Source organism: Colius striatus, chromosome 1 (genome assembly GCF_028858725.1).
Source record: "Colius striatus isolate bColStr4 chromosome 1, bColStr4.1.hap1, whole genome shotgun sequence".
Taxonomy (NCBI): domain Eukaryota; kingdom Metazoa; phylum Chordata; class Aves; order Coliiformes; family Coliidae; genus Colius; species Colius striatus.
Window position 1 is genome coordinate 170,055,555 of NC_084759.1, and position 15,515 is coordinate 170,071,069.

General features: G+C 38.8%; 1 protein-coding gene and 1 long non-coding RNA gene across 7 annotated transcripts in view; one reads left to right on the forward strand and one right to left on the reverse strand.

The window, feature by feature from the left end:
- Positions 1 to 11,974: 11,974 nt before the first annotated feature.
- LOC133628414 (uncharacterized) lies at positions 11,975 to 14,367 on the reverse strand. Of its 2 annotated transcripts, none has more exons than XR_009820687.1 (2): positions 12,959 to 14,367; positions 11,975 to 12,680 (listed from the first exon to the last, which is right to left on the reverse strand). It is a non-coding gene; the product is annotated as an uncharacterized LOC133628414 (long non-coding RNA). The 2 variants fall into 2 exon arrangements; XR_009820688.1 differs by having other exon boundaries at positions 12,851 to 14,367.
- The window catches only part of CPM (carboxypeptidase M), a 32,170-nt gene continuing 29,625 nt past the window's right edge, over positions 12,971 to 15,515 (forward strand). For 2 of the 5 annotated variants that reach the window (XM_062016505.1, XM_062016514.1), the window contains exons 1-2: positions 13,157 to 13,282; positions 13,520 to 13,670. In XM_062016505.1, coding sequence (XP_061872489.1) covers positions 13,166 to 13,282; positions 13,520 to 13,670 — 268 coding nt within the window. In that variant the 5' untranslated portion in view covers positions 13,157 to 13,165. Of the gene's footprint in view, positions 13,071 to 13,156; positions 13,337 to 13,394; positions 13,417 to 13,519; positions 13,671 to 15,515 lie in introns of those variants that run through there. The other 3 variants (XM_062016524.1, XM_062016495.1, XM_062016543.1) reach the window with 3 other exon arrangements.

The window sequence follows — 15,515 nt, forward strand, 5'->3', positions numbered from 1 at the left end:
TTATATTAGTTGAAGTAACACAAAAGAACTTTTAGAAATTACTGGAAGATTTCTACCCAATTTTAAAGAGGCAAGGAGGAGGGCACTTAGTGAACTCTGCAAAAAAAATAAAATAAAAGATCCTTGAGTATTTTTGGCTAGAAAAAAGCCCAATAATTTTAAATCCCAAAAGCACAGCAGATAATAAACTTTGTAAAAGTATATATTCCGTGTAATGCTGAGCCTTAGATAACAAAGGGCATTTTTCTGTTTAAGCACCCTATTTGGAGTTGTAACTAGACAGTAACATATGATGCTGTGATTATTATTGAATAAACAGTTTAAATAGTATTTATAAATATTTTTCCAACTCCTAAGATTATTTATTCTTAGATGTAATGTAAGTTTTATTCTTATGTGTAATGTAAGTGAATATCAACTAATTTAATTATCTGTATACTTGTGCAATTGTTTTGTATTTTATGAACAAACAATTTAATGCATATCAGCAAGAAAAAGATTCAACAAGAGGGGAGAATTATATGAGCAAAGAGAAGAAGACTTTAGATTTATGAGAACTCATATATTGCAGTGTATAAAAACATGCAACTCCTTTCAAACTAGATGTTAAAGTTGCAACTAGTGGCTGGTATGAGATGAAAAATCAGCGTCACCTGTTAGATTAGCAAGGCAGGATTCTGAAAGATTTCAGTATTGTATTTGTTTTACCATGGAAACATGACACAGTATAAATTTTATTCTTATGTTTTACTTTTTTCCTAAGTGTTTTTCAAAGTAATAAACCCCATAAATCATGTATTATACCTTAATACACTGTCAGAGTCCTGATAATGGAGGAATAGCAGGTAAAATAGAAATGACATAGCCATAAGTCACTAAAGGCTTGAGAGATTGTGGCCATTGATGACATGAAGGCACACTGATATCTAAGAGAAGAGAAGCAGTTGATCAATGAATTGTTAGAATGGCTTGGCATATGACCTAGATTGCTTCTTAAGTATTTCTGACAAGGCGTTGTCTTTCCCCACTATTAACAGAGAGAAAGAAGAAGTGTTTGTAGCCTTTAAGAACAATCTGAAGACTGCCCTTATGACCTGCTGGGTACCTCAGGATGCTTGATAATCAGGGAAAAAAGTGCCCTTGAAGATTCTACAACAAATAGTTTACTTCAGTTTATTTTTCAGTCTTCATGGTGCAGTCTTTGGAGATCATTAGGCTTTTAGCAAATAGATGATAGTCCATGTTACAAAGAGAATAGCAGTTACCAAATACTTGTGCAATAGTTCACTTGAGATAATGTAAATAAGATAGAAGTAGTAGGAAACTAACACATTTGCTGATTAACGGTGGACCCTGACAGTGGAAAAGCACAGCATGTATTTAAGTGTTGTCTAGATTTATCTAATATGATAGGCAAACCTTGTATTCATTTAAGGGATACAAAAGTTCAGTTTATTTTAATTCCTCAAGTATTTAACTGAATGCAATGCTGTGAATAAAAACGTAAGCACAGGACTTTGTTAGGCCCGATGATCTTCAAAGTGAGAGGATGTGAGAAGTCACAGAGAGAGCTTTGAGGCAGATGAGCAATTTTAGTGTTCAGATTTCCCTATGTCAGCTTCAGCTGCAGGAATGCAACTTCTCTAGCCCAGAAAATGTCTAATAGTAAATACAGCAGATGATACAGAAGATGATAAATACAGAAGTAGTATAGTAGTCGGATTTACATCAATGGAGGCAAACCGGGCCTAAGAATGTCTTTGGTACGTCTTGTGAATCTTGCTAAGCAAAGAAGATGGAAGTGGAAAAAAAAGCCAAACACTAGGATTAATAAGACTGCTAAAAGCAGAGGTCAGTGTGCAGAGGGTATGAGAAGCCAAGCTGGATAAGAGCAGCTTCTATGCCCTCCTTGAGACCAAGAACAGATCACTGAAGTTCCAAAACTTTGGCTGATATCAAATATCTTTGAAAGGTGCTGGCACAATCTCAGATATTGATACAAAAGATAAGAAACTATTACTGGTCTCATTAACACAACTGTCAGAAAGCAAATACAACCTTGTTCATGAACTGTACAGAGGGTGACATTTCAGGGGAGTAAATAGCTGTTCTCTCTACGTGTTTTGAAATGTTCATATGGAGATAAAATGCCTTTTCACTAAAAGATTATCATTGCAAACTAGAGCATTCATGCAGCCTTTCCCTGGCTTCTTCATGTGTAGACCCTGTAACAGACTTCGTAAATGATACTTGAATTTAGGCTGTAAATAAGAGTCACAGTTGACACTAGTCTCACTTGCTGTAGAAGTTGGAAGAGATTTTCTGAGACCATAGAGTGCAGGAAGAAATCATATTTACGTGCTTGAGGTTGCAAATGCTGACCAGCTGAACAGGATTATGTCTCTGGCTCTACTATGTGAAGTTATTTCATAAAACTACTTAGCAAGTGTGCTGTATTTCTTAATTTTGGGGACCTGGACTGATACGGAGGGATCAAATTTGTAAAAGTCTTGAATATTTACAGCTGTAGCTGGAGTCAGTGATGGATTTTTTTTAAGTATAAAGAAAGTAATATAATGCTAACTATCCTAAAAAATCAGTTTGATGGTGTTTCAGAGTGGCTCCTAAGACCAGTGAAAATTCTTGATACTATTTTTAATGTGTTCCAGTGCCTCATCTGTAAAATGAGGATAACACCAGTCTTCAGAAATGTTTGTGAATAGATGTTAATGCTTGAAAATCATTCATATACCGTTTTTATGAAAAAGACAAAAAACTCTAAACCTAAGGAAATCAACAATTTGGTTCCCATAACAGAGTTTGTAATGTCTTTTTGTGGTTAGAATAGTGATTTGTTGAAAGCTACTAGTATCATGTAAATAAAACTGTTTTTAAAGTCCACTTTGAATACAAAACATGAAGATGACACTTCTTTGGAAAGTAATTAAGCTGTAAATATAGGTTATACACAAAGTTGGTCAGAAGTTGAACTCCCTGTCTGGATGAACATTAATTGGCATTGTTTGATGGAGATGCCAGAAGCAGGACAGAAACTATCAGCATCAGAATTAATGTTAGCGTTGCTTGAAAACGTAAGAAAATAAAATGCTTGTTGTATAACACCTTCTAGGTTCAGCAAAGTGTCATCTGTCCATTCTTTCTAAACAAAAGGGTTTGAATTAATAAAATGCTTAATTCTGTCACCAGTCTCCACTTTTACAGAGGACATCCCGAAGATCTTGAATGTTGATTCATGTCTCAGATGAAAACAGACCACTCTCTGAAAAATTCATACGAACCAAAATATTAAATAGTTGCTCATGAAGCAACACTACTTATTGTGTACTATTACCAAAATAGAGGTACAGAAAAAAATTGAGTTCATATAATAAATATTCATAATACAGTCATTAAGTATCAGAGTAACTGTTGTGCCAGAAATCTTTATTCTAGACAAGATCTATTATTTAAATCTTTATTCTTTGCTATATTTTACAAACCTAATATATTTTTTCAATTCTATGTATGTATCAATGATCATTATATAAACTGAGATCCACACATTGTCAGTTCTCCTCAGAGAACTTAATCTTATATATAATAAGAGATTTTACATAGACGTTTATAAAGTCATAAACAGAAGGTACTTCAGAGAGAGAAACTAAAACATTGTATTAAAAACTATTTATTTGTACTTCCAGTCGTACTGAAATTAGAATCACATCTGAGATTTACATAACAGAGTGGAGACTATAAACTAAAATGTTTTGTTAAAATTAGGTAAATTCAGAGTTTGGCAATGCATTTGAGCCATGTATTCTGTGTCATTAAAGAAAATGGTTAATGGAAGTATATCTGGTTTTGTAGCACTTTCCCATGGACATTTTTTTAAGTCATTGCTGACAAGATAGAGAAAGGATGTGAGTGAGGGATGCTTACACACCAACCCTTACTGGAAACCAGAGAGCTCCATCATCTCTGAAGCCTGTCCTTCCCCCTGGCCAGAGACTTTGGTCTCTCTGGTCTCAAGTTCATTCCGACACTTGAACCGCACCTCAGCATTGTGGTAAGCAGTAAAACCGTTAGTAAACCTGTTCATCACAGAATACATAGACAATTATATATTGCTGTTTGGCTTTCCAGCAACCAGAAGCAAAGACCATTTATGATACCCTTCATATTCTGTGGAAAGTCATACAGTTGTTAGTTCAACCTCAGTTACTCCATACACATGAAACAAAGTTCTTGTCGTGTTTATGATACATGCATTGTTGCCTTGCATTTAGAGCATTTTTGGCTTTCAATAAACCTTTTGAATGAGCTATTGCTCCTTTCAAGTTCAGCTAAAGTCATCAGAAGTACAAGCACCACGACTTTCTAATTAAAACTATTAACATAATTCAGCAATTAAACAGATCATAGAATCATAGAATCATAGAATGGTAGGGTTGGAAGGCACCTTTAGAGATCATCTAGTCCAACCGCCCTGCAGAAGCAGGTCAACCTAGATCAGGTCACATGTACAAAGCTTCTGCAAGAACTTGCTTTCATGTTACTTGCTCATGGTCTTTGCAGAATGTTAAGTGATAGTAGACCTATTCTCTATGGTCAAATCAACACATCAATGTCAAATGTATGGAAAATGCTGATTTATCAGTCTTGCACACTCTTCCATTACTCTATGTACATAAAAGACAATACATGGCAATGCAAAAATGAGCTTAAAGAGTCTAGAATCTTCAGTGGAGCAGAAAGAGAAACTTTCCCACTTCGGTAATTCTTTGAAGAGACTAGTGTAAGATTTTTTCCAAGTTAATCAGTTCTGAATAAAACATAAACATAGAAAGGAAAAGATCTTAAAACAAGAGTAAACAACAATATCACATCTTAACCAGAACAAACGCCCTTATGGGACAGGGAAAGTTCATGAAATCACTTTTGACCTAGCAACTCATTAAAATTTTGTTTCAAAATAGGATGGGGGGAATTAATGATGACAGATATTCTGAGCCAAAAATATTAGAAGATACAATCGAGATTAGAGATGCATATGTCCATGGATCAAATCTGGTTTTATATAAAGCAGTGTAAGCTCTAGAATGACTAATGAAGACATACATTTCCAGAATAGTGAAAGCCCCAACTATGATAGCTTCCAAGCCTATTCTCTCTCCTAAAAGATAGCACACATGCCACCTTATAATATACTTAACTGTAACTGAAGTCAAGAGAGCTTTGGCATAAGTTTAAAGTTGTTGAACATATGGTTACATGATTTACTGGCTCAGATTCTCTATTTTCAGCTGAGTAGGGCTGGACAAGAGATAAAGATCTTTTTTGTAATTCTAGATCTCGACAAAAGTACCAAAAAATACTGAGAGTAACTGGGACTGCCTTGAAAGGAAGAAATAAATTTTGGTCCTTTTATAAGGAATAATGTCCTGGATATAAACTTACGCAAAGATTAATATCTTTTGTGAGTTTTTCTCACATGCAGTGAAAAGAAATACTCCATTGTTTAAAGAAAGAAATCTGATAAAATGACCTAATAGAGTGAACACCCATTTTGGTTACATTTAGGCTAAAAGGCCAAATTTAGATGCCCAGTCTCATGAAATGTGAATCTGAGGAAACCAAGATAGATACAAAATCTGTTTACATTAATATAGCGCACATCATAGGTTCAAGAGAAGACATAAGTTTGCCAACTCAGATTCTACTTTTAGTCCATTATTTCAAATGATTATAGGTAAAATAAAAACAAGAACTTTCTTCAGTTCATGTAAGAACTGGCTAGTACTTCAGTCCTGTAAAACAACTATCCACCACCATGAAGCTAGCATCTGTACCATGAGTGAGCCTGTGAGCCAGCAATCACATTAGGCTTATACTGTAATACATTTCTAATTGAGATAGCCACTTTGAATTAAAATAAAATGCTAGAGCAAAACAGATCTAAGACTATTAGGACAAGATTAAATAATTTATGTCCAAAGGAGGCAGATAAGGAAATCGAATTTTTGAGTGATCAAGTATCTATGTCCACGGCAATCTTTGACACTTTTTGTGATATGGAGTGCAATTTTTATTATTAACCCACAACAAGATAGTTTTAATGGACAAATAATTCTCTGAACAGTCCAATCTTTGTTTGAGGACAGATCCTTCACGTAGCTAGGCTTGCACAGGAACAGTCATAGTAAAGGAAAGGCCCAAAAAAGTTAGTGTGTGGTGAAAAGGCATAATCATAGCTCCATAATCATCCATTAAAACCCCTATAGGATGAACAGCAATTAAAACTATGTGAAAAACAACTGCCTACAGAAAAGCTTTTGGTATGCAGTATGTCAGTCTGCAATGCATACAACATACAGCGTTGATATCTGTTACAGAGAATTTGAATACATGTCTTGAAATGAGGGTATCCTCAAAGTTATCTTAATTTAGTGATCTCCTTACCACAGGCTCTCTGGGGTATTCATGTTTTTCTTCTGGTGTATTTTCAGGTTTCCTGTGTGAGAGACTGCCAGAAAGAATTACTAATGCAAATGAAATGAAGTTTCCTTTCTTAAACACTTGAAATCCTCATTCTCGACAGAGGATTTTTTATTATATTTGCACAGTCATATATTAACAGGAATTAAAACATTTGACTCCAAGATTTATCTCCTTCTGAAACTAGTAACACAAAATTTTTCCAATCTGAGGCTTGCTCAGATGTCACTTTGGTGCCTGACAACCATGTAATGTATGTTGTTTTGAAACATTCATTCCATGGATGTGCCAGCAATGCAAGAGTGACCCTTATCCTACACATCTTCTCTAAGCATGGATTTGAAAGGAAAAACTGCTGAGTGGTTACTTTAAGGGAAGCATTGTGGTACCAAAATCATTCTTTTTTATACAATTTAGTGTAAGTACAAAGCATTCTAAAGCAAAAAAAAAAATCACTTGAAAGTCTTTGTAAATAAGTAACACTAGAAGCAGCTTAATTGTATGAAAACTTGATGAGCCAAGGCAAAATTAAAGCTTAGCTCATCTTTTTTGTTCCATATCAAAGCTTTTTAATTTTCTAATCAATCCACAAAATGTGAACCGGGCGGGGGGGGGGGGGGGGGGGGGAAGAGTTCTCTGGTGTCAAAAATAACTTTTTCATCTTGATTTCTTATTTTCTGATGAGGTTATGCATGACTTCCAATAAACTACCTTCAAAGCCTGAGGACTGCAAGATTCTTTTTTTCTAGGCTGCATGTTGTCAAGGGCTGCTTTTTAGCCAGTCTCCAGAACCACCACGGATGCAGCTTTTCTCTGGGGGCTTATAAACATTTGTGAATAAAAGTTATTATTTCCAGTGCTCTTTTGTGAAGGCTATTGTGTTTGCAAATACTGACTGTATGAGAAAGCTTAGTAAGTTTTCTTTCATTACAGGTTGCCTTGGAAAGTTGATTTGGCTGGAGAAACTATCCATATATTATCACTTGCTGTACAGGACATGCAATAGTATCAGACTAAGCCTAACAGAAGTTTCCATATTTGAAAGATCATTCTATTTCTCTTGTCTTTATTTAATTGGCATTTCAAAACTGCTTGACAAGCACTAATTAATCTACAGTTAAATTCAGCGTTAGTATTTCCATATCATTAGGGAGGTAGGAGAGTAGCAGGATTTCATGTTGAGGCATTGCCTGAACTGAGACACAGCACAAGAGTCTCTCTCTTCTGAACATAGCTTGTTCTTATGAAGAAACTCTCCTCTGACCTATGGTATCACATAATTCGCTGGCTCCAGCCAACAGTTTACTGTCAGTTCGTTCTCAGTCTCCATGGGCTATCTAGCCCTTCTTCTGCCTCAGTCACGGCCAGTACTTGCATGGGCTGGATATGGGAGCTGAGATACGTTGAAAATGAAGAGATTTCTTGGACTGTGTGTTTCTGTGTGTTTGAGTTAGCTTCCAGATTCACGAGTTCCCCAATCCAGCTGACCACATGGCTGCTTGGGTACTCATACTGGCAAAAGGGAGACAGTAAGGTTGGGTACGGGGATGCTTCTCTCTGGGACAGCTCAGTTTCATGTTGGTTTAAGCTGGCCACAAAACCATACTCACATCTTCGGAGAAATCGACCCTTCCCAGAGCCATATGATTTAACAAATGACAACCTGACCAGGACACAGCCAGTAAAGATTTATCCAAGTAAAACTTGTCAATTGCTTTCAGTGAGGTGAAGCAAGTGGCATGTTTGTTTATTGCACCACTAAACACTTAAACTGCTGATTGGCAAATTCATAGATATTGTATATCCAGAAAGTTTCCTATTCATTTCTTTCTGAAAAGAAAAATATTAGCTCAAAACATCACAATGTGTACTTTTCACTGATAGGAGAATTCAGTGCATTGTGCATCCTATTTACTTGGTTGTCTGTGTAGAGGCCCATTATGCATAAAGCAGTGCAGAAAAAGAGAGGATTGTTTTATTTCCCAATGAAGTTTTCAAAAATGTCTTAATTTCTTGTTCAGGAAATGGCACCATTGTTTACTTGAAACAGATACATGAAGTGGCCTGGAGGAGTTCTGTTCAAGGAGACAGACTAGCCATAGCTGTGAGTAAGAGTGTTGCATTGTTCTTGACAATGGCAATTAGGAAGATATTTTAATTTAAAGGTAATTAGCAAAAATGGAAAAATGCTATTCCAAAGCTTGACAAATTTTCCAAATGTTGAAAGCTGAAATGTTCTTGGGACAATTTCAGATTACTCAAAAGGATTGCTTAATATCAACAAGCAACCAGCTATGAAAAAGTCTCTGTAATTCCATGGCATTAGCTGCAATGCATTTCATATACAAATTACCTGACAAGATTCCATGTCAACATCTTACATCCCTCAAATGTTGTTATCCTGGGGTCAGATTAACAAGATGTTAGTGAACAGAAAGACTGCTCTCTTTTATTTTTTCCATGTGAACACTCCCATACATACCTGAATCCTTGTAAATGCCTTTTCCCAACAACAGTATGTGTAACTCTACCACCTTTCAGCTCCTTTGTCCCAAGCTCCAGTCCTCCCACCTGCTCAAGACCTCTATTGGCATTCTTCACCTTCCTTCTTACCACTTTCCTGAAATCCATTGGGCCCCAGCCCACTGAACTTCCCATCAAACCTATCTGGGTTTTGCCATTCTTAGTCCTGTGCTCTTAGCTACCAAGGGACTCATTATGCCACAAGTGCAAAACTAAGTCCTGCCTTTCCAGAGATAATTTTCAAATTACATCTAATTCTGTGTGAACTACTGAAAGGACAAATATAAACCAGTTTAAGAGGAGAAATATAAAGCCAAAACATTTTACAATTGCATTACAATATCCAACATACAACAGTCAAGACAATTGTCTTAACCTCTCGACCGTATTCCCACGCTTCAACACTCTGTGGATCAGAACTGACCTATAGCACACGACAACACATTGTCTTATGGCAGCTAAAAATCTCTGTTGTATGCAGATTTTCCTGTTTGTAAGATGGGATGAGTGAGAGGCTCGTCAGGCAGCTAGTTGTGGTTCCAAATTGTTCAGTTAATTCAACACTTGTCTGGACAGCTCTAAACTATACCAGCTGCTAATAGTCTCCCTCAGGATCATTTTCTAATTGCAGATTATCAGACATAGCAGGGCATTACTTTCTTCTCCAGCAGTAATCCTTCTGCTGGGATGGAGAGATTTGTGAAACAAGTACTTAAGCCTCAGCAGAGAATTGCTTGCATGACAGAGACAACTAGTAAGTTAGTGAATGCTTGAGTGATTTCTGGAGCTTTTGTTCTCTTTAATGCAGGGAACCTATCTGTCACCATACTAGTATCAGCCTGTTAATTCTTCAGGGTATTGTACACCAGAATGGCTTCATTGACATTTATTCAGGTGATTGATATCTGGATTTATACTAATCCAGGACTATGCTGTTCTATCAGATTCATGTGTCTGTGTCACCACTTGTACTGAACTCATTTGTCTGGTTTGTCTCATCTGAGAAGGGCTTTATCTCACGTTTCTCCCACACCGGAAATCTGATTGTCAGGTCCTTGGTGTTACATCAGTGCAAAGAACATGAAGCTGTAGTCTGTATGCCTAGGACATGACTTCAAATGAGTAAGTTTTAATAATAGCAGTGATCATTTAGAAAAGTAATCCTTGTTAGTGATCTCTTTGTATTTGCATTGGAGCTTGAGTTACAATGTGAGGCACTCATCTTCAGAAAGTGCAGAAATCCAGCATGAGAAATGACAAAACTCTGAGTAAGGTTTCAAATTCCAAGACCACCCCTGTGAACAGCTCTCAAAAATCAAAAATACATCCAGATGATCTTTTTACTGCCGATACCCATCTTAACTGTGTGTCTGTGAAGTATCAGTCTTGGGGTGCTACGTAACTCTATTGCCCCAAGAGGAATTTTTCCTACCTGTTGCCTGTGACAGGATTTTCTTTACCTGTCACTAGAGGGCAACACGGCTACTCGCATCATCACACCACCCCGATATACTCAGAGACATCTCTCTGCTGAGATCCACGGGGCCGAATTTCAAGTCGAAATGTTTCCCCCTACAGAGTCCGTGCTCAGGCGTGAGCTTTAATAGGTACTTGTTGAACAGTTTCCAATGAACGATCCGGAATGATACTAAAAGGAGAACAGTTAGTGCTGTTTGCAGCAACTGGACTTTTCTACTAATCTCACTTCCTCATAGGGGTCATTGTCCACTGCAGTGCTGACAACAATAACTGAAACCAGCTCTGGACATGTAAGTCCCTGATTCTGAACTATCGGTGCCAACAGGAGATTTACTGCTGGCTTAATTTCATACAGGTCTTTGGTACTGACGTTTAGCCACAACTGTGTATGCCAGAATACTGTTTACCCAGGTTGGATTAAATAGACCTTTAGAAAAGTGATTCAAGAGCAACAGACATCTTTGACTTTTGTGCAGGCTGGGAAAAAAAAAAAAAAAGGGGGTGGAAGGAAAGGTTGACTGTCACATGTAACTAAAAAATTGCCAAACAGTCTGACTTGTCTTAACTTGCAATCACCTGGCATGGAAACAATCTATCATTTTAAACATTCCTAAATACAGTAGTACTCTCATTTAAACATGACTATGTTGGCTACCTTAAAGAGTGGTGTAATATCTAAAGAAGATAACACTATGTGATTACGTGGTATCAAAGGTGATTTCAGTCCTTTCCCTGAGATTAAGTTTTTACAGGTCCTTGTGATTTTTACCATGTTGCCAACACCCTAATCTGCCTTGGAGTCAGAATTCTCTGATTTCATGTAATTATCTACGGCCACATTCCAAGTATGTATATTTTGGATTATCACCAGTGTATATTTTCTTCCCTGCTTTCTCAAGTGGTGTCTCCAGATCAGCCTTCATGGAGCCTATATATATAGATGTATATGTATATTCAAGTCTCACAAATTCAAATGTGAAGCTTACACATTTGACTCCTTCCTTGTACTTCTCTGCATTTGCACTCTAAACCCATAATTTTTCTCCATTTCCAAGTAACAAATGCAAGCAACTCTAACCATTAACCTGGCTTCCTTCCTTCCCTCTCTTTCGAGAGTTTTCTTTTGTGAGAGATGAATGCCTTGTCAAGGGTTAAAATATGGTGGAGCCAGAGTATTGGAGAAAGGCTGTAGGTCTATCCCCTCCCCCAAAATCCCATGCTTGAAGGAACACTATTCACTGGGAGCCTAATATATCTCTTTTAACCAAGTAGCCTTGCACATTGCATACATCCCTCATCATATGCAATATGGAAGTACCTCCCATGAACTAAGAATACTTGAGAGATCTGAACACAGATCTCTTACCACCACTTTTAGATGTATATGCTTCTGGTACACTGGAATACTACAGACTCCTGCTTTGAAGTATAGCTCTTTTTTTAAAAAAAATATTTTGCTGTAAAATACAAAATTACCTTTTAATTTAATAGTAACCTTTTATTTAACATGAATTTTTTACTAAATACAGCAGCTTCTATTTGGAATACAGGATTTCTTTGGGATTGCCTCGCTTGTTCATTTCCTTCAATATCCTTTTCCTGGCATTGGCCAGCATAGCAAACCTCAGAAGGCACAGATGAAATCCTGTTGCTGGTTATAATGAGAATTGTCATTTATCTTTCTGGGGAAAATGACACAGAATTTACAAATAGTTGTACCCTAACATTCAGATATACCCACAACATATTTTAAAAGAAATTTACATGCTATCTGACTTTTAATTGCTGTAGGGCAGCTTCACTTATCTTTCTTAGCCCTCTTCAATCACAAAGACAATAAAAGTCGCTGAAAAAGCCTTTGTGGTGAATCCCAAGACCAGGATATCCCCAAGGCAATGTGGTTAGCGCAAAACCAAGAAAAGCTTTTAATTCTGTAGATATCATCCAGTCCCTTCAATAAGCGAAACCGAGCCTACTAACAACTCATCTAAAAACACGTTGGCAGGTTGTTTTTCAGATACGGGGAGCTAAAATCTCTCAAGAGTCCCTCTGCATGCAGCTGGTTTTGCCTCTGGGCCCCAGGTGTGGGCATCCTGGTGACACCCCAGGGCCACACAGGTGCTGGGGAAGAGTAAAGGGATGAACAGTACATGTCAGCTGGAGAAGGGCAGCTGTCACACCTCCTAGTAAAAAAATATAGATTAAAAAAAAAGAGAGTTACTTTAACAGCCCTTCCTGTGAACCAAAACCACCACCAAAAGTCAAAATGTCAACTTTTGCGACTCTCCTTTCCCTTTTTTTTCCCCCCTCCAGACACCCCTCAACCCCTCTGGGAAGAAAGAAGAGGCCAAACCAGGGGGGACTCGCCAAAATGCGGCCGCGCTGTTTCCTCGGAACAGTGCCCAGCAGCCGGCCGTGTGCCCGAGCTCTTTCCCTCCCTTCAGCCTCCAGGGAGGCTCACCCGGAGGAGCAGGACGAGAAAGAGGGTCAGGTTCACCCTGAGCGGCTACCGAGGCCGGAGGGGAGAGCTACGTCAGCCGCCGCCGCGCCGATAGCAGCCGTGCGGTGCACAGGTGAGAGCCGTCCGCGAGGCGGGGAGGAGGGAGGGGAGAAGAGGAGGGGTGTGTTCTCCCCGTTCCCCTTGGGCGGGCCGAGGGGACGCGAGTGGATGAAGGCCATGTCAGTCAGGGACAGGGCGAGGCCGGCGGCGGGGGATGGTGGCCCCCGCCCGGCGTTAGGGCTCCAGTCGTGGAAAAGTGGTGGCACCATGCGGGCGGCTAGCGGGGTAGGAGCGGCGGTCGTGGGTGGAAGGAGAAGGCACCTGCTCCCCTGTGGGGAGGTGGGCTGAGGCGGGGAAGGTCCCTGTGAGGGGAGACGGGCTGAGGTGGGGAAGGTCCCTGTGAGGGGAGACGGGCTGAGGTGGGGAAGGTCCCTCCACGGGCTTGTCGATGCCTCGGCTCTGTGGCCGCCGCGGCAAGCCCGCCTGTACCTTCGGCTGTGTGATTCATCTGCTTCTTTTTAGAACGTGGTGGGCATCCTCTGCCTGTTTTCTGCGGCGGCAGCTCTGGATTTCAAGTACCACCACTCCGAGGAGCTGGAAGCATACCTGAAGAGGGTTCACGCCGCCTACCCCTCCATCACTCACTTGTATAGCATCGGGCGCTCGGTGGAAGGTAGGATAAGCGGTGGAGGGGAATGGGGGGCAAAGACTTTGTATTTCGTTTTAAATTGAGGCGAGGATGGGTAAAGGTGACTGCGGTGACGTTTCCTGCGGGCTTGATGGCGGCAGGGCTGCTCTAATCTCAAGTGCCGGGTGCCTCGCTGCTTTACACTGTGTGAAGTTTGCTCTTCCTCTCGCTTAAGCGTGAATAACAAACTCTGATGACACGCGTGACGCTTCAGCTAGAGTTGACGGTCTCCAAATACCTTTTTCTTTTCTTTTCTTCCCTCTCGCCCTCTTTGAGAATTGGAAACCCTCTGAGTGGCAATTTCAGAAACAGAGCTGCCTTTAAAGAACGTAAAAATGTGCAGTACCCCTTTTTCTAAGTGTGGGCTCTGATAGGAGTGTGTGTTTTCTAACTTGTGTGTTAAAAATACCTTCTCTTTTGGCTTTACCTGTTATTCCAGAAAATCTGTTCAAATTCCATACTGATACATGGTCTTGTGGTTTAAATGAAGAATGAGATTTCAGTCTCAAACCCTACAGGAAAATATACTGCTATCATAGATACGTGGGTTGGTTTTTTTTCTCTTTCTCTCTATGACTGATACTTTCTTACAATAAACTTACATTTTTTTAAATGCCATACTTTTTAAATTGATATTAAAATATAAGAAAGTTTAGTGTTTATCTGTATATAAATGCTTTAATGTACATCTATCTAGTTTTAAGCAAAAAAACCCACCTTAAAGTTTTCAATTCAGAAAATTGAATTCCTTTGATAAGAAGTATACAACTACACATTTTAGCATTCATTCTTTAGGAAAAAAATCTGTTCCTTTAATTCCATTTCATACCACTGGAAGGAGACAATTGCAGCATCTATTAGCAAATCTATGTTTGTGTTAAAAAATCTACAGCTCTCTGGTTTCTTTTCATATCTCTTTACTTGTGTTACTATATGTGTCTTAGTTTTTTTTTTTTTTTTTTAATATACTTGTATTTGTCTGGGACATAACTTAGTTGAAAAGAGAGCTCTGTTTCAGTGAGGTATCAGACAGCTGTCATGTTGCTATGGATATATGATCTTGTCTCTGTGCATGTCTGCACTCATTTTTTAGAAAGTTTTGTGGGAAGGCTCAAACTAGAATCTTAGTTATTTAAGTTGTGTTCTTGATTTCATCAAAGGCACAATCATATTGGATTGTGTTATTCATCCACACAAGAGATGGCTAGTTCCTTCAAATACAATTCCCTCCAGTACAAACTACCTGTTGTCCACATCTTCATTTCCCTACCTTGAGGGGACTTAGCTAACATTTTAACGGTAGGACTAGATTCTGGCTTCTCTGGTATGAACTCTGCTGGCTTATCTTTGTACAGATAGGACAACCTAAGGATTGAAATTTTGGCTTTTACATATATAGAAACCTGAAAGCTGGTTACATGAAGTGCTCAACTCATTTCAGTTCCATTAGCGTGAAATCTGGAAATGCGTCACCTCTTGACTGATTTAGCAATGCACTGTGACTTTAGTCAGGATTTGGTGTATTGCCTTCAGTGTGCCAAACTGCGTGGGGAAAAGATAATTACATGGCTCTCCCTTGTTCTGACAGTTAAACATCACGATTTCACAAAAAGGTGATCACTTAGCTTTTTGCATGTCTTGTGTGCCTGCAGTATTTCTCTGAATGGAGTAGGTGGTCAGTAGAAAATTTCTCCAAGCCATAAAAAAGCAGAATGGCAGTGAAAAATGTTCAGTGTTTCTCTCTTTTCTACCTCTGTTAAGATACATGCCTTTAAGAGCCCCTTGAAATAATGGTAGGGGATGGAACAGAAGTAAGGTCTGGTTTGGATT